At 39.8% G+C, this 19,196-nt stretch overlaps 1 protein-coding gene across 2 annotated transcripts; it reads left to right on the forward strand.

The window, feature by feature from the left end:
• Positions 1-1,306: 1,306 nt before the first annotated feature.
• lypla2 (lysophospholipase 2) lies at positions 1,307-17,424 on the forward strand. 2 transcript variants are annotated; one of them, XM_034094421.2, is made up of 10 exons: positions 1,307-1,389; positions 7,389-7,481; positions 8,797-8,828; positions 10,312-10,377; positions 10,625-10,672; positions 10,822-10,892; positions 11,626-11,699; positions 11,810-11,911; positions 12,192-12,362; positions 16,318-17,424. In XM_034094421.2, the coding sequence occupies exons 2-10, from the start codon at positions 7,404-7,406 to the stop codon at positions 16,366-16,368; spliced, it is 693 nt and encodes a 230-aa protein (XP_033950312.1). In that variant the 5' UTR covers positions 1,307-1,389; positions 7,389-7,403; the 3' UTR covers positions 16,369-17,424. The 2 variants fall into 2 exon arrangements, with proteins under 2 accessions (XP_033950312.1, XP_071060900.1); XM_071204799.1 differs by lacking the exon at positions 1,307-1,389 and adding an exon at positions 3,863-3,951.
• The last annotated feature ends 1,772 nt before the right edge of the window (positions 17,425-19,196 follow it).

A 19,196-nucleotide genomic window follows, 5' to 3' on the forward strand; every position in this document is an offset into this window, starting at 1 on the left:
CTTTTGGTACTTTTAATATACTTTGATGCTTTTACTTTCTACGAAGGACTTTTAATTGTTGAAGTAATATGTTTTACTTTGACTGGTAAAAGATCTGAGTACTTCCCTCACCTCTGGACAGGCCGACACATCCACTAAGTTGTCCGATAATATCGGACAGCTAGCAGTTTGTTATGTGATTAGATCATACACTAAATGGGTTTCCTTCCATAATCCAAAATTCTGTGTTTGTCTTTCCTCTGATTTTATCTCTGTGATGAGATGAATTCCGTTGGTGCGTTGACACAGTTAATTAAGTAGGCTTGGACCAAATCCAAGGCTTCCTGCAGTAAAGGTCCGAGCTGTGATTCACTTTATAGTACAAACATGTCACTTCCATGATGACATTTGCCCAAATGCTTAATGGCATCAACTCCCTTAAAACAATCTTATGACACCTAAACATTTGTTTATCCTTTGTTTTTCCAGCAAGGGGCTATGTCATGTCATGTTGTGTGATTTCATTGTGAGTAATGCAGGGTGTCATCATGCAGTCAGCACCAGGTTGTTAGTGCATTTATGGCAAATTGTATGATCAGTGTTAGAAAAGACCATATTATGTTAGAAAATAGGATCTTTGAGCTCTATATTTTCTTTTCTTTTTTTAAATAGAGCAAAATTATATAATCACTGATTTATAAATTATTGAATTTATATTCATATGTATTAATACATGTTACATAGATTTCTTTTTAAAACATGTGGTAGTCACAAAAATATGACCAAGGTATAACTAAATGTGTGTCTACATAAGAATGTACTCATATTCATTCAATTAAAATGTTCAATAAGAAACAAACTACAAACCACAAATATTTCTTGCCATTTTAAATATTGTACATTTTTTCAATCAAATAAGAATCGAAACCAATAAGAGCCTCGTCCTTGGTTCAACCCAGTTGTTTCCACAACCATGATGATCAGATGTAATTATATATATAAAAATAAGAAGAAATGTGGAAGTGATAAATAGATTACTGCTGTTTTCAATGCATGCTCATTATTTATTCAATATTTTTTTTCAATAGGTCTGATTTATATTTTGAATAGTGGTTGGCTTTGTGTTGTTTACTGTTAGTCCATTTTCATTTACCAATGTAGTAGCTGCATATGCCGTCACATAAGGATACAATTAGACTTCGGAAATGGTTCTTAATTAATAGTATATATTATTTCGCAGATGTTTAACCTATATATTTACAATAAACGAAGTTCATATTAGAAAAACCATTAAAAAGACCACGAGCTACAGTAGGGCGTTGCTATGAGGTGACGTCCTGGCCCCGCCCCCTGCTTGTGTGCGGCTAGTACCGGAAGTTCCGTTCCGTCGCGAACTGGGAAAGCAAAGCGGTAAGTGTAATGCATTTGTTCTGCTAGCGGGCCTCGGATGTTCATTTTAATCCACTTTATCCAGGTCTTACTTGATTTGTATTAGAACATTGTGTTGCTTAAGGTGTCTTCTAAAAACTACCCGTGTTTGAGGTCCGAATTCGATTCAAAACGTTAGCGAGAGGTAAACGAAGAGAGAGACACCGGCAGGAGACAATACAATGATGTTAGCTAGCAGCTCTACTACAGCTAGCCGCGGTTATTGTGCAGTGTGTGTGTGCGCGCGCGCGCATGGTGTGTGTATGTGCGCGCGTTTTGGCCAGCTATAAACCGAGATTAAAGCCGAGCAATGGGAGAAGTGTTTTTTGGGGCAGGATAGGCTTTGCCGTGCTGAATGCCATCACTACTAGTACTGAGGACGGATGGGTCGAATAACCATTCATTGTCTCCTTCCTCTTCGACACCCACACCCCCCACTTCCTCTGCTTCAACTAAAGCTTTTATTTTTTTATATAACCGATTAATCCTTCTGCTTTCACTGTGTTCTCTTGACTGCGGTTTCTACATCGGCTAGTAGTCGCGCTATTAACCTCAAGCTGCTGGTGGTGTGTATGAAAGTAGGAGGAACGAGGGTGGTGCCTGTCACTCATTGCCGCATATTATCCTGTTGTTTGCCAGCCATCCGAAGCCATTGAGCCAAAGAGCTGTCAGAATGCAGCACCGGGTGTTTGTGTGTGCCTGTTTGACGACCTTACACACACAAACTGCAGCACGACTTTGTTTATGTGTGTTTGTTTGATTTGAATGTAATTCGAGTCATGCAGGATGGCGACTCTTGATGTGCTTTACGTTGAATGCTGCAAATCCTTTCCTATCTCGGTGTTTCTGTCACCTAAACGTATCACAGAGCAGTCATAAAGAGTCCAGTATATTAATCATGTGACAATATTTAATGTTCTATATCCTAAAAAACAAGTATCACTTGACTATAGCACAATATTTAATATAAAATATATCATGATGAACACTAACATTTGATAATATCCATTTTTAATAGGGCTGCAATTATTTTTCACTATTAAAAAAAAAAAGAAGGCTCATCCCATTTTCTCCAAGTCCAGGGTGATTTCATTAAAGGTCTTATTGTTTAATACAAAAACCTAAGATATATCCACATCATTTAACGTATACAAAATTGATAACGCCACACATCTCTATTATTTATCAATAATCAAATCATGATTATCAACATAGTTGCTAATTATTTTTCTGTTTTTGGACTGGTTACATGTATCAATCAGTTTTATCTCTTAATTCAACCTGTAACAGAAGTAATTAATGGGCATTTCAAGGCTTTGGTAGATATACAATACACATTTTGTTTGATAAATGAATAACCAACTGAGGGCTGAAATGATAAGTCCACAAATTAATGCCAGCAGTTTTGATAAACATTTGATAATTTGTTTATTGTGTAATGGAAAGGTTTTATGTTCATATTCAAGGCTTGTTAATTTTAGACTGATTTATTGGACCATCTAATCATAGTGAGATCTTTCTATGGGATCTGAGAACTTTTCAATGCCGTCATAACTAGACCAATAAACTAATTCCAAACACAAAAAACTAATGAAGAAAATAACTGTCACAGCTCTATTCTAGCTGTTTACAGTTTTAAAGGTTCTCATAAATCAAATTGGCAACATGCTTCATCATTACTAATCTGTGAAGCATGCTCTAAATAAGCTCCTCTGCCCGTGAACACATATGTGTGTCCTAGATTAGATCGACCCATCCTGTTTTCAGTTGTTTTTAACACCCAACCTGAATTGGACAAGATGCTGGTACACAGCGTGACACTATTTGTAACCAGCAGCCTCCTCCAGAGGCAGAGAGCGAGCCATTGTGTCTAAGCGTGCATTGAAAACCCACATGGTTATTTGTGCTGTTACTCTGGGTTACGGGGCACTGTGAACCTGCTAAACAATTACAGGTGGCGAGTGCAAAAAGGGAATACAAGTGATTAATCGCCTCTTTGCATATTCTGGCATGTTTAGAGAGCTTCTTCGAACACATTATCCAATGTTCCTGCACTCCTCCTCCATCTTCATCTCTTACTGTCTTTCACTCCTCTTGTGGTCTACTATTAGTTATATGATCTAAGTGGCTCTGTCTGTTCCCATGCAGGGCCAAATGGCAGCTAAATTGCATTTATTTATACCCACAGTTAGATATTGGGGACAATGATCAACTTGTGATGCACACCTGTTAATCCCACAAAATGTGTCTAAGCATTTAGTTGAGATAAAAGTACTCGCATCTTTTACTTAAAGTGGACCTATCATGCTATATTTGAAACATATATTGTGGGGCCATACTTATATAAAGTATATAAATATATATATTTTTTCAAAATACCAAACAGATCCTGCATTTTAGCCATGCCTCATTTCGCTCTATTTGCTCTTTCCAGCCCTTTGCAGGGGGCTGATTCTGTGAGCTGCAACTGACCACGCCCCGCTGCAGGAGAGAGGAGTTGCCAGTTACTTTGGCATTAGGGCAGGGATTTAGATACTTTCCAAGGTTTGACATAATGAATTGTGCTACTTTTAAAGCAAGCAACGATGTTTTCAAATCTGTAATCAAAAAGCTCCTCAAAAACACTATCGAAGCAGTTCCTGCCGTTGCTACGTTCAAACAGTAACAATGGACTACTTTTCTTAGCGGATGCATGTCATTTTATTTAAATCAATACAACTATTTTTTAAATCAATAAAATCATTTTCTTAATACATAAAAGCATTTCAATTAATATTGGGAGTCATGTCGTTACTTTGTTGAGAATGTGGCCATGTGTAACAAGCGGGATAATGTGCAGCAACGCGGTCATTATGGGGAAAAGAACACCGACAAAGAACACCGACAGGCTGATCAGAGGGATCTAGATCGGCATGAAGGTGCCTGTGTATCCCTTACATATGATTTATATAGAGTCATTATTCATTTGTTTTAAAGCAGGAGGCGCAAACGCTTGCCTCGGGGAGGGAGGCAAAGAGCCACAGCGGAGAATAAACAGAAGGGCAACCATGCACGGGAAGTCTTCTTCGCTGCTTTTGTGGCAGACTACAGCGCCACTTACAGGCCTGGCATATGTACTACAGCGTCTCCAGCGCTTTCGAGCAGCAATGGCCGGCCGTGGCTCAACCTCTCATTCCCCTGATAGGTGGAGAGTTGGCCCAATAGCCGTAGCGCCACCGTCCGGACGTCAGGACAGTGTTCTAATCTGGATCAGTCTGTATCAGATCCGTTGCAGACCCGTTTTTAGAGATTTAAAAAAAGGATATAATAACTATAGCTGTAGTGTAGAGCTGCATAATTAATAAAGATGTGATGGAAATCACAACACATAAAGGCAACACCTGTGAAAGTAAATGAAACGTATATGAAATGTTATGGGACTGCACAGAAGTCCAGGTCTACAAATGGTATTATACAGACTAAATAAGAAATGATCTGAAATAATGAAACTATTATCCATTTCATGTACAATTATCTTGTTTAATTCCCTCTAATATTGTAAATGATATTGTATTTGCAATATCATATTATGGAGTCCTAATAGTGCAGTAAATGTGGCCAAGTATAAATAAAGAGAAGCCTATCATTGAAATGCTCAAATGAAATACAAGAACCTTAGAATGATACTTAAAGGGGTATTTTATCGATTTCTAAATGGCTCTTCATTATCGCAGTGTGTGACACGCCCACCCACCCTCTCTTCGCCTCACCCGGCGGAGTTTTGCTGTCGGGCTCCTGATGCTCGAAGGCCGTCCTTCGACACACTGCAATGACTCAGTGATGGAGGAAAATTGTTAAAATATCAATTAAAACTAACTGTAACACGAAAGCGTGCATGTAGAAGATGTCCTTGAAGCTTCACAATAGAAATGTGTACAGTTCTGAAAAGACTGTTTGCTGTTGCTTCACTCTGCCCTGTTATTATTCAACTATTACTCATTTATCAAGGGTCTGGAATCTGGATGCAGGTTTTGCTGAGATTATGACCTTCAGGTGTTAAATTGTCACGTGCCAAAGAGCAAACACAAAGTCCACACGGGTGAAACTAAGCAGCATTTAGCTGCTCGGCCGTAGCAGCAGAGGAATTTTAACACACGTTACCCATTAACCTCTGCGTCTTGACATTTCAACGTCTCCCTGCCACCTATTTTCTAACCAGGCAGCATGGCGTCTGACTCGCCGTCTGTCTTGCCTCACTTTTCCCCACATTAACACAAAGTGAAAGGGCATCATGAGGAGGTTTCATTGCTCCACTTTACTGTAAAGCAACCACCTGATCTCATGCTTTTTATCGATGGCTTACTCATAGCACAGGGATGAATGTCTGCAGAGTACAGTAGAGCTGACAAACACACACAGCTCGTGACTGCTGTTTGGGGTCCAGCTTCAGTGTGTGTGTGTGTGTGTGTGTGTGTGTGTGTGTATACGTGGTATGTTCAGCTTTGTTGTTTCTGTCTGCGTACTGAATGGCTGCATTGATGACCAGCCAGAGTTGTAACTGACTGTGAGCTGGTCATTGTGTCTGTTAGGTCGTCTAAAACGACATGACGATACAACTGTACACCAAACTGCCCATTACACCCTCTGCAAATAACCTGTTCCAAGCTCCTCTTGTTTAAACATCCTGCTTATTAGAACATTTAGTGCTTTGACTTTGCAAACAGCTTACAAGAAAGTAAGATGTAATAAATACGTTTATTCTTTAGCAAAAAAATAATTGAAAACCGTTTTTGTGCTTAAGGGAACCCTGTTATACCCTACAATTTATATAGGTTTCTTATCGTTTTTCTAAATTATACAATATGACCAAAGTTATCATGCTTTCCATTATAAAAGTAAGAGCTGCATTTATTATTGTTCAATTTATGAACAAAAATGTTTTTAGCTTGACCCATTAAGGGCAGCACTGATATAGATACTATGGAAAGTAATTTGCTTTTTACATAAACTAATACTTTTATTAATTATCATGATACAGATCAAACATATTTGTTTTTAAGACTTGGGACTACGAAATGATAGGTAACTTTAGTAGATTAATTATATTTTCACCTTTCTCGGAATGACTTCATCAACCCTGGGTAAGGCAGGCTGTATGTAGCTAAAGAGGGAAATTAAACTGACGTTTTTAAAAATGGGAGGATGAAAATATTTCGTATATTGAAATGATGTGATTTGTAAAATATCCATGAAGAAAAAGTTAATCTGTTTACAGTTGTGTTTCATATGGGTGTTGAGATGTATCCATAGATCTCTTAATGTTTCTCTCAAAGTGCACCAGATTGATGCTTTTAACTTCAATATTTAAAAAGATATCTTCCCGGTGGAGCTTTCCCCCAGACAGATCCACCACCCACTTGTAAAAAAAATATAGCACTTTACCCCTGCTTACACCTATAAGCCGTGAGGCGTGAGCTGATTATCGAGCCCTCATTGTAACGGTCGCGGGTACACCGTGTATGCGTGTGGGGAGTGTTGCAGTAGAAAGTTCCACTGTAGCGCCCGGTGCATTAATGGGAAACCCTAAATGTTTGAGCACCCTCTATGAAACTTCAAGCTACCCCACAGCACCCCCAAAAGAAAATCTCTGGCGCCGCCACTGCTTGTGTAAAATAATATATTTGTATTTTTAAAATCATTTAGCATCCAGTAAATGCTCCTGTAGATAAGGGTCTAACTAACCTCCCTAGAACCACACAAATAAAATATGTATAGTCTGAACTGTAAGTGGATTCTTTAATATCTGTCATGTGAATAGTCTTATGTTTAATATGTGCAGTAGGCTCTTGAATTATGTGGACATTTAGCAATTTGCTCTGAAATGTATGAGTTAAAAAAAAGCTCTTTGTTGAGACCTAATGCACATGACGGCATATTCTTCTTGTGTGTCCACACTGTTCGCACTGAGCTGACCCTTTTTCTGTCTTCTCTTCTGCCTGCAGTACCTCTCACAGTGTATGTGTGGCAACAACATGTCTGTTCCGCTGCTCGCCGAGGCTGTGACGGTGTCTGGGATGGAGAAGGAGACTGCGGCGGTGAGTGGAAACTGGAAAACTTAGAGTATTATTACTCAGAGCATCTTACAGTCACTGAGCAGTTGAGAGCTGGTAGAGAGGAGATGTCTGAGTGACTTCCAATACTATTGCCGCTCCATTTAAAGTACATCAGACAGTCATTTTTAAGGGATATTAAAACCAGTACTTTTACATCCAATCCTTTATACTTTTGGCTAGAAGATGAGCCTTTTCTCATGTATGCACATGTGTAGCAGGCGGTGTAACAAGCACAGTACAGGGAGCACACATTCAGATGCTCAGCTGGATCTGAGTGTAAAAAGGATCTGAGCCGTTGTCGGGTACAGACAGAGCGGGGATTTGTTGCACACTACGATCAAAGCCGCGCTCCCCTCAAACCCTACATGGAAGAAATGTGTTTTGATCAGAGCAAAGACAGCGGAGCGTCTGATTTAAAGCCAGCGAGCAGGGAATTGCCAGATTTCTAAATTGTTGTTATTCCCTTTCATGGTTTCTTTGCGGGAAGCAGCGTTTGTGGAAACTGCCAATGAGGCCGTATCCTGGCAAGAATTGTAGATTGTCACCTGATTTTCTCTGTTTTGGAACATAAATGCACGCTTACCACGAGTGCATTGTGGACTACAAGATAGATGTAATGTGATTAAATATATCCAAGTTCAAAGAGCGTTTATATTGGGTTTTTCCCTCCAGCAATTAATGTTTCAGAAGTGAAAAATCCCCATCAGAAACTTCTCAGTATCTTTGTATGTGGAGGGTTTGTATGAAAATGCTTAATTTGATCCCTTGTGTTTTTTGTAAGGTTAGTCATTTGAATGTGCTTTTATTTAAAAAAATATAACGTAATTGTTATCATAATCTGTTGTTTCATCAATCCGTCTTCATATGATCTGTTGTCTCCTGTCGTCTCACAGTAGATGTCGAGCGAACTGGAGCTAGATTGATTTAAATGTGTGGCGAAATTAAACGTTTTTTTCATTTTGCTATGAGAGACTCTTTCGAAAACTTCTAAAAAATCAATAGTTTCGTGCTGCCGTAAAGTCTGCAATACATCAAAAGCAATCTAATAATGGAGTAATGGTGTACATATGATTATTAAAAAAAGAAATAAGCAAATCCTCTTTTCCAAGCCTTTATCTGCTGTAAGAAAGGATTCAAAATATTGACAGTTTAACATTTTATTTGATCAATAAATCATTCTGTTAACATTCTGTTAACATGTTTCAGCTGTTTGAACCTCAATGAAAAAATAACTAATGTTCCCTGTTTTTGGAAAGTGTAAAGAGAATGTTCTAACCAGCTTGTTTCTGTGCTGCAGGTGATATTCCTTCATGGGTTAGGAGACTCAGGGTGAGTGGTGTTTATTTATTAAAGCAGCCACTATGAACCATGTAATAAACCTGTTTTCTAATTGACACTAGTGAAGTGTGGTGTTATCTTAATACTGCATCTTCATTCATGTCAAATGTGTCCTATACAAGAAGGACAAGAACTACTAGCTCTGTGCATCAGATGAATTTGGACGTCTATTAGTTTATTTTGATTAAACCGGCCCCTGGTTGTTATTCTACCTGCCGCCCAATATGCATCGAGTGGTTTGGTGTCAAAATGTTTAATTGATTCCCTCAATCATAATAATAATAATGCATTTTATTTATATAGCGCTTTCCACAACTCAAAGACGCTTTACAGTATGAGGGAGGGTAGACAAACAAGGACAGGCAAACAAGTAAATATAGTAAAATAAAATAAACAAAAAAAGGCAGTCAAGAGGAAGTTGATTGAGAGGGGGGGGGCTTACGGTACGTCCACACAGCAGCTTTAGACGAATCTTCCACCGCTTCCAACGCTTCTCTGCCCATTGACTTTGAATGGGGATGACGTCACTTTGCCTCGCTTTTCGCCGCACTGCATTGTGGGGAAGCGAAGATTTCCAGGATTCAAAAGTTGAGCAATGTTCAACTTTTGAATCTGAGCTGGAAGCGCCAGCCAATCAAACATGTTTATGCAAATCTGACAGTAGAAGCGCTAGCCAATCAAACCGCGTGTAAGCAGGGAGAACCAGACCGCAGTTCATTTCCTCATATTCCAAACGAGAAATTACGGGAGCAAATCACCCGGTTCTTTACGACCAGAGCTATTAATGGGATACAAACCGGAGGAATCAGGCATGGAGGGAGGTGGCAGAGACAGTGGGTGAAACTGGTAGGTTTTCGCCTGTTTGGGGAGTTTATATATATATATATATATATATATTGCTCGCATAAAATCCCCGGGGTTTTTTGCTTTGTATGTCGGGGGCGGGAGATTCATGTGATTGGTTGTTGGTCGCGTTGCTCGCAAAAAATCCCCACGCTGTCGGACACGCCCAGCTCCAAGATTTTCAAGATTTTTGAAAAGCTGCTGTGTGGACGTACCGTTATGGGTAGACAGAGTTGAAAAGATGTGTTTTGTTTGAGGACTGAAAGACTGTGAGGGCCTCAGCGTCACGGAGATCTTGGGGGTCAATCATGTAGTTTGATAATAAACCACTGACAAGAAAACATGAATAAATGATTTAAAAGGCTCTCAAACCATCACCGCATGCTGGGGGACTCACTTACACAGATGTTCGATTGTGTCAATAAAGATATCAAAAAAACTCCTCTTTGGTGGGTGTTTTTCTCTAAAGTGCTTAATTGTACCTCAAGTGCAAATGAAGGTTTTTTTTTATTTGTAGGCCATATACAGTGTTGTACTAAGTTGTTACACATTCTGGTTTTGATACACTGCCTATCTGTTTCTCATCCAGCTTCAGCAAAATAACAGTTATTTTCTCTCTGTATTCTTTTAGGCATGGGTGGGCCGACACTTTGACGGGGATCCAGCTGCCTCACGTCAAGTTCATCTGCCCCCACGCGTAAGTCTTTTTTTCCCCTTCTCCGATATCTCATTCTGCTTCTTTTTGTGGGATGGAAGGAATTCTTACATAACTTTTATTTGATCAATAATTTGCATGATTGTGTGAACAAAAACACAATTTCCATCTCTATTTTAAAGCCAACTTGCGCTTTAGGTCAAACAATGCACTTGCGTTTAGCTGCAGCTGGACTCCTAATCTGAGATTCGTGTTTTCATTTCTCTCCCTCCCTCTTTGCCCCTCGCAGGCCCCCGATTCCCGTCACTCTCAACATGAATGCGATGATGCCCGCGTGGTGAGTTGGCGTGATGAAAACAGCCTTTTAGCCCAACACTGTATGCTATTGTTTCCGTGGAAACCACAATAGGCTTCCATAGTGGCATTGACAACAATGCGATTGTATCTTTTGAGTTCCCTTCAACGCTCGTCTCTTCCTGTGTGCAGGTTTGATCTAAAGGGTCTCAGTCCCGACTCCGCGGAGGATGAATCTGGAATCAAGAAGGCAGCAGACAACAGTGAGTTTAAGTGTGCACTGTTACATGATTAAAACACACAAACTGCGTCCACCTCTTCATGATTGACACATTTCCATTGCATCTTTACAGTACACCTCTCACCTGTTAACACTTATATAAAACAAATTCATTTCCGACCCTTTGTGTTCAACCTTGATTTTCTAACTATCAGACATGTTTTAAGGATCTGAGTCCCCTCCTGGTGGTCATAGAGCATAACAACACCTTAAATACAGTGTGACAATCTGCAGGGCCGACCCTGGCCAACTTGTGGCCCCACGCAAAGTTATATGAGGCCCTCTGTCGCGAGCGTCGACGGGGGGTGGGGGGGGGTGCTAGTGGAGTCTTCGTGATCGGCCTGTAGGGTGACCTGGCAATCTGCATTATACATTAATGGTTCACACAGTCTTGAACGTTTGGAAAATGCTAAAAATTAACCAATAGGTTTTTTTAATGCTTGATCTGCACAAAGCATGCACAATGTGGTGCTTCATTGAAAGAAATCACTAAAATAAAAATATTTAAAATGAACAAATCCAGTTTTCATGTTGTCTCATAGCAATTCATGAAACGTACGCCCGGAGCATATCCTAAATGAAAAAGTAAAAGATATAAACACGTTGCCGTGAGCACTAAACTGGATTATCAGAAAAACTGATATTTATGTAATCTTAAAAAGCTTTATATTTTTATATATATTGAATAACACACATTTGTTCTTGCTATCTTCTAGTCAAGGCCATAATCGAACATGAGGTGAAAAATGGGATCCCTCCACACCGTATAATGCTCGGTGGCTTCTCTCAGGTTGGACTTCATATCTTACCATGTGTTATATTCCGCAAGAGAAGTATCTCTGAATCAATGTAATAAGTAGTGTAGGTTAATAACGCTCTGCTTCCTGCACCCCTCCTCAGGGTGGAGCCTTGTCCTTGTACACCGCCCTGACCTGCCAGCATCAGCTGGCCGGCGTCGTGGCCCTCAGCTGCTGGCTGCCGCTCCACAGGAGTTTCCCATCGGTACAGTTATTACTTATCATAATGGGGAGAGGTTATGGTTCTCTGCCTCCTCAATCCAAACTTGTTCAATAGTTTAATTGGCTTCTTTATTTGATTTTCCTAGCATTTGAATTGTGTTTTTTGTGATTTTCTAAATATTCTCACTGAGTCAAAGAAGAGTGTTAATGTTAGGGTTTGGGTTAATTAATTAAAATTCACTGAAATGATCAGAATAAAGAGAAATACTAAATGTAATACAATGAGACCTATACAAATGGAAGTGTGTGTGTGTGTCCTGCAGGCTTCCAGCAGCCACAAGAACATCCCCATCCTGCAGTGCCACGGTGAGATGGACAGCATGATCCCAGTGAGGTTTGGTGGCATGACGGCAGAAAAGCTCAAAACCATAGTCAACCCTCAGATGATCACCTTCAAAACCTACCCAGGGCTCTCTCACAGCTCCTGCCCTCAGGTACTCTAGTGTGTGTGTGTGTGTGTGTGTGTGTGTGTGTGTGTGTGTGTGTGTGTGTGTGTGTGTGTGTGTGTGTGTGTGTGTGTGTGTGTGTGTGTGTGTGTGTGTGTGTGTGTGTGTGTGTGTGTGTGTGTGTGTGTGTTGTGTGTGTGTGTGTGTTGTGTGGTGTGTGTGTGTGTGTGTGTGTGTGTGTGTGGTGTGTGTGTGTGTGTGTGTGTGTGTGTGTGTGTGGTGTGTGTGTGTGTGTGTGTGTGTGTGTGTGTGGTGTGTGTGTGTGTGGTGTGTGTGTGTGTGTGTGTGTGTGTGTGTGTGTGTGTGTGTGTGCCCTTCCGCTCTTTCTCCCCCCCCCGCCGCTCTTTCCTGCCCCCCTGTTCCGCTTTCTCACCCCCCGTTTCCTGCCCTTCCCCTCTTTCCTCGTGCTCTCCCCCAGAGGTGTCGCGTCCCCCTTTGCTGCTTTGAGACTCGACTTGACAAAATCACAAAACACTTGCGACTCGACTTGGACTTGAACACCAATGACTCGGGACTTGACTTGGACTTGAGCCTTCTGACTTGAGGTGACTTGATCATTTAATTCAGAGGTCTCCAACACGCCGATCGCGAGCTGCCGCTAGAAGAGAAGAGAAGACTCCCGTCGGGGAGAGCAGAATCTCCAGCCGCTCCTACTCTTGCTGAGAATCCTTGCAGGCAGGGGCGGGACTTTATTTAGCTGGGCCACCATGCGGCCAATAATATGCGAGGACACACTAGGATCATACCATTATGTGAAAGAAGGGTGGGGGGCACAGCAGGTGTAGTGGTACAGGCCAGCTGCACAGAGCGAAGGGGAGACGGATTTAAATGCAAGTGCGTCGGAAAAAGTCAAGAAATTTGCGCAAACCGAAAAAAGAAGCAGCATCTGGCTGCATTTCAATGATACTGGAGAAAGCAAAGCTGAGTGCAGGATTTGTAAAATGAAAATAACCTTTTTTGGTTACCTTTATTTTGGTAACCACTCAGGATTTACTGTCAGAGGTGGGAGAAGTTCAGATCTTGTACTTGAGTAAAAGTACTAGAGTGTAGGAATACTCAGTTACAATAAAAAGTCCTGCATTCAAAATGTTACAAGTAAAAGTACAAAAGTATTAGCATCAAAATATACTTAAAGTACCACCTGCAGAGGGTTCTAGATTCAGGTGTTCTCTTCCCCATAGAGACCGCCTGGCTGCACATTATCCCTTGCATAAAGATAGATTGTGGGTCCCTTACAACATGTTGTACACAGTGGAAATAAACATTCTGGTTACCTCAACATCAGGGATCTTATACATTAAACTCCTTCTGAATCAAACCGTCACGGTAGCCTTACCGTACTGATCACTCTTAAATTAGAAAAAAAAACACGTTACTTTACCAGCAGAGAGAAAATGGATTATTAATGTGACTAATAAAGAGCAATTTGATTATTAAGTATTATTCTGTTGATCGATGTCATTACATTTGGTGAAAAACACATAATGACTTGTTTAAGACTCGTTTTGTCAAAGTTTAGGACGTGGACTTGACTTGACTTGTCCAGCCTGACTTGAGACTTGACTCGGACTTGAGCGCAGAGACTTGAGACTTGACTCGGACTTGCAAAACAATGACTTGGTCCCACCTCTGGCTCTACCTACAGGTCACCAAAAATAGTCTTGACAGAAAAAAAATTTTTTTTTAATTTCATGCGCCTAGTTTCATTTTATTTTCAATTTTACTGCTCCCGACCACGCCCTCTCAATGAAACGAAATACTTCGGGAATCGTCGGGAATCTTCGGGTGATGACGAAAACAAAGGACAATGGCGGACATTCAATAGAATTGATGTGAATAGCCGACCTTTATTATGGTGAATAGATGTGTTTTGTATGGCTGTAGTGCGACAGCAAATGCAGAGAATGGCGTTTCGACGCATGCGGGGTGAGTGGGTGAAATTTGTTCAGATAACACGGGCAAACTTCACGGAGCCGAAGCTGACGAGTACTTCGGCAGTCGTGTGCTCCCGTCATTTTACTGACTATTGTTTCGAGATTCCTCTGTCTCTAGCTCAAATTGAAAGTGGAATACGTAAGAAGTGAGTATTTTATTATGTTTTCTGGCTGATTTAATGCATCATTAGCCTGTACCATTGTGTACAACGCCATTTATTGCCTGTCGATTAGGCGACCGGAGGCCTCGTCATCCGATAATCAGGTACACAGTGTCGAATGTGTACACTACAGTCATCATATAGACATGATAGACTAACAGTACTGTGAGTACAGCCTACACTTGACAGGCAGCCTGGCTAGCCTAGGATTAGGACCCTACTACGTCAAAAGACCGATTGGCTCTAGCTGTATATCATGCTAGTATACAATTCATTTAAATGTATTCATGTAATTAATGCCCATAAGGCTGTTACATATACAATAATAAATGTGACAAGATAATTTATGTGAACCTGACCCTGGTATGTTATGAAATGTACCCGACATGCAGTCATCCTCGGGCATAGCCATAGGCCTACAGTACATGCATGCCAACTTTTGCAATATATAATATAGTGCCTAGCGTGAGCTATGCTTGGGGACCTACCAGTCAAGATTATTTGTGCGTAGGGGTGCATCATCTGGCGTCTGGTCCTGGTCATCCTCGCCATTGCCCATGCCGTGAACTAACTCCATCACCTCGGGCTCGGGCTCGAACAAATAAGGACGTAATGGTCTATCGTCTGGCTCAATATTCTCACCATCGTCGCTTACTGAACCGGATTCAGATTCAGTTCCTAAAACTACATTTTTGTAGGAAAGCCGAAAGGATGTTTCTGACTCGCTATCATCACTGGATACCTCGTACAATCCTTCTTCTTTGTCTGGTATATTTGCCCTTCCACGTTCATTCTGCATAGACGCCATTGTTTGTTATCGTTTCGTCTTCCTGAGTTTTCCTCACTTCCGGTTTGGCTGAATCGATCATTTCGTTTCTAAAAAGGTTCGGGGAAGCTGCAATAAAGTGCCTCTAACATGCGTAAGGCAATTATTATATTTTTTTAATTAGGTGTGATTGTTTTGGTACGTAATTATGCTTGTATATAAGTTAAAACGAAACTATTTGGGGTTCAATTTCCACTATCCCTTTAAGTCTGTCTTCAATGCAAACTTTTTTCTTGTAAATTCCCATGTAATGCTTTTATTTCTACACAGTTGCAGTTAAAGATAGGCTGCACTTATATTTTAAGTATTACACTATTTGTAGAATACGACTCCATTGGTGGTAGGATTGTTTTGACTTTTGTGAACTCAACATTTCCAATAAACCCCAGTGGTGTTGTATAAAGTCCCAAAGGGAACAACGTGGTTTAATGCAGCAAATATTCAGCTTATAGCACACAATTGTTTTACGTTATTGCCTTAAAAAAACTTTTCACTGAAGATAACAAAGTTTGCTCTTCAGCTTGCACAAATATATATATATATATATATATATATATATATATTATATATATATATATATATATATATAAATAAATTGAAGTATGTGCACACTTGTACTTTAACTTATCAGAATCAGAAATCCTTTATTAGTCCCACCAAATGTACAGTTTTACAGTGTCATAGCAGGTAATGAAAAAAGGCATGCAATAATACAGAATACAGCAATAATACAGAACTTAATAATATAGAGAAGAAAAGCACACATTAGTTATACTAGAACAAAAATAAAGACAAATAAGTAGGTAAGTAAGTACGATTCTGATTAATTTGGCAGTCTAGCTCCAATCCCAAAATTATAATTTTTACAACCACAATAATGATGTCATAAAATATTTGTGAAACATCATTGAAACCCCTTAGTAGAAGCCTTAAAAATGGTTACACTTCATTTAATTGTTCCAGTAACAGTATCATCTGATTAATTTCTTCACTGTACCAACATTTTCTTTGCTCTCTTGCAGGAGATGGCGACTGTAAAGGAATTTATCGAGAAGTATATGCCCCGAGTCTGACCTCACCTCACCCCCACTGTGACCCTCTGAGACACTGACCTCTCACGCCTGATCTGCCATTCTCCCACAGGAAACAGCCATGAGCACCCCTCTTCCACACACATCAGAAAGATGACAAACACGCACACACATTTAATATTGATTTGATCCATACTGCTCCACATAACATACTTCTCTCAAATGCAGTCCTTCAGACACTCATACTGAAAATGCACTGATTTATTCTAACATTAATAAGTGCCAACACTCACAAGTCTTAGCCTTTCGGAGGGAGAATACTAAACTCAAATGATACATTCCCTTTGGTTTTATTTTAACCACCTCTGTCAGTCGTTTCCACACTATCAAATGTTTACCTCATCTTAACCTCCAGCTGTCACATCCTCTTTTGCTTTCGGTCTTTCGTTGCTATGTCAATATGTAAGACATAGTCACATAAGCAGGTTAACAGCTACATGATTCTGTTAGCCACCATGCCAAGGTGCAGTCAGACCGAATTTCACTTCCCAATCATTTCCACACGGAATGGGATGCAACACATTTACTCCTAGTCAGGAATTTACCTTTTTCCTTTGGTTCAATCAGATTGAATAAGCAAACATATTATCTGTCCAATGCACAAGTTTAGGAAAGGGGAGTTTATTGTCTTTCTTAATAAATGCATGGTAAAATACTACAATCAGAGCATAGATAGAAACAAAGCTAAAAACCATTACAATGTTTGATAAAACCCTGCCCAAGCTTTTTCCTGTCCCCTCCTACACACGAGTAAATTTGGCCAGATTAAATAAATTCAGCCATGTGAAATTCTGTCAAACTACGGCTTTGCTTCAATGTCAGTCCCACAGAATCTGGTTTCCATCCCACCACACAAATTCTAAACGACAGCCTGTCCGAGTCTTGCATCACTTAACCGCCTACGGAGGCCCCCTCTTCACTAATCTTGAACAATCATACACGAGGGCTTTACATTCCTTTCTTTTTTTTAATGGGTGTAATAGAATATCTTGAAGTACATGAAGAAAAATCCAATTGAAATAAACCAATCAATCCATGCTTTTGCTGTGCTGTTTATTTCAAAACGTCCACATCTGCATGTTAACCTATTTCTTCTTTGTGATTATTATTATTTTTATTACCTCAATTGATGAAAAAAATATGTAAGATTGTAGGTATGAGTTGCATGAAATAAAAGATCGCTCCAGATGTTTGCAGGCCGGGACAGACTGCACACCATGAGTCGCTTCACTGTCACACACACACACTTTTCCTCAAAGATTCTCCCCATTCAAGTGTTCCTGTTTCAGCATCTGCCACCCACCACCCTCCTCTTCATCAGTCCCGGTGGATTTTCAAAGTTCTTTTTGTGTTTAAAACCCCGGAAAAACCTGATAACTATATCTTCTTCCACAACACCGTAGCAGTCCAGAGTTTTAAACCGTACACCTTTTTTTTCCCCTAAGAAAATATTCACTTCCTTGCTCCCTGCTTCGCCAACACACTGTAACCCACTAATATCCCATATAAGGTCAGATTTAAAATGAATCCCAATGCTATTATAGTTAACTTCTTAAAAAATAAAAAGACTATACACTGGGAGCTTTGGCAAGAAGCTGTTCCAACATAACTGAAGGGTGATTTTCCAAATAAAAAACAGCAAACCTTGAACATCGTGTGATCCATCCTTGAACATAGAAGTGTAACTCTGAGGAGTTGTTTGTGCTTAAAAATATATATCAGGTGTTCTGCATTTTCCTTTGTGAATGGTTATTTTGCTCCTCATGATTAATTGTTCTTTGTTGGTGTTCTTCACCCTGATTTAATAAAAGAAAAGGAAGGAAGACATCTGTTTGATTGTTGTTGTTGAATCAGTGAATGTCAATTCCCTTGTCGAGTCCTTTACTGTTTTCCTATGACTCTGAATCCGATGCAGCCCTGCCTTCATTCTACGTCTCTGTTTTTAGTTTCTTCTCTTTGACACCTTTTTTTGTATTAATTTCTTACACTTCCCCTGTGTGAAAAGGTCTTTGTATGTTTTCATTGGTTTTTACTTTAATGTTTTTGTTGTTTATTTGACTTATGTTTCGTTGCGTTTTGTCGCTGTTGTCATCTCATCCTTTTATTGTTTGTTTTTAATTATAAGCATTAAAAAAACATGTTTAGGTGAGACGTGATGGTCTCCAGTTTTTTTGGTTTTTTGAAACACCTGTATGCGGAATAAATGACAAAAAAAGATTTCTTTAGAGTTGAGTGTTTTTCATTCTCCGTAGCTTGATATTTTTTATGCGATGCATAAAGCCTGATCACTAGCAGGAATTTATGTTGGTCAAAAAAAGTACACAAGTCTGGATTGACAGACAAGACTGTCTGGATCCAAACAGTTATAGACATTAATAGATAGACTTAAACTGATAATAAATGTAACTAGTAATGATTTGTTGGTCCTTTTCAATGGTAGGCCTAATACAGTCAGTAATGTTTGTATAATGCAAAATGAAAATCCCATTCAAAATACATCCAGCAATAGGCTACATCTGTTGTGAGAATAATGTTGATTCTTTTTAGCCATGACTAAATACCTCTACATTTCGATTATAGTTTCCCTAATAAGTATATTGTGTACATGTTCTACTTTAAACAAAAAAGAAGAGACAGAGAGGTTGGGAAAGAGAGCTGAATTAGTTTTTTTTTAGCAAAGAGTCGAATGAACTGATAAGACCCTGAACACTCCCGGTCCCTCCTCCTTTTTGGAAGCGGACCAATCAGCGGCTCGCTCTGCTGGAGAAGAAAGACTCCTCCCGTTCTTATTATACATCCATGCTCCCGAC

Source organism: Pseudochaenichthys georgianus, chromosome 11 (assembly GCF_902827115.2).
Source record: "Pseudochaenichthys georgianus chromosome 11, fPseGeo1.2, whole genome shotgun sequence".
In the NCBI taxonomy this organism is placed as follows: domain Eukaryota; kingdom Metazoa; phylum Chordata; class Actinopteri; order Perciformes; family Channichthyidae; genus Pseudochaenichthys; species Pseudochaenichthys georgianus.

Excerpts from the sequence above, each read along its gene's own strand:
- lypla2 (XM_034094421.2), top strand. The coding sequence starts at position 7,404 with ATGTGTGGCAACAACATGTCTGTTCCGCTGCTCGCCGAGGCTGTGACG. Across the intron at positions 8,829-10,311 it reads CATGGGTTAGGAGACTCAGG|GCATGGGTGGGCCGACACTT; the intron begins GTGAGTGGTGTT and ends GTATTCTTTTAG. Across the intron at positions 12,363-16,317 it reads CTCACAGCTCCTGCCCTCAG|GAGATGGCGACTGTAAAGGA; the intron begins GTACTCTAGTGT and ends GCTCTCTTGCAG.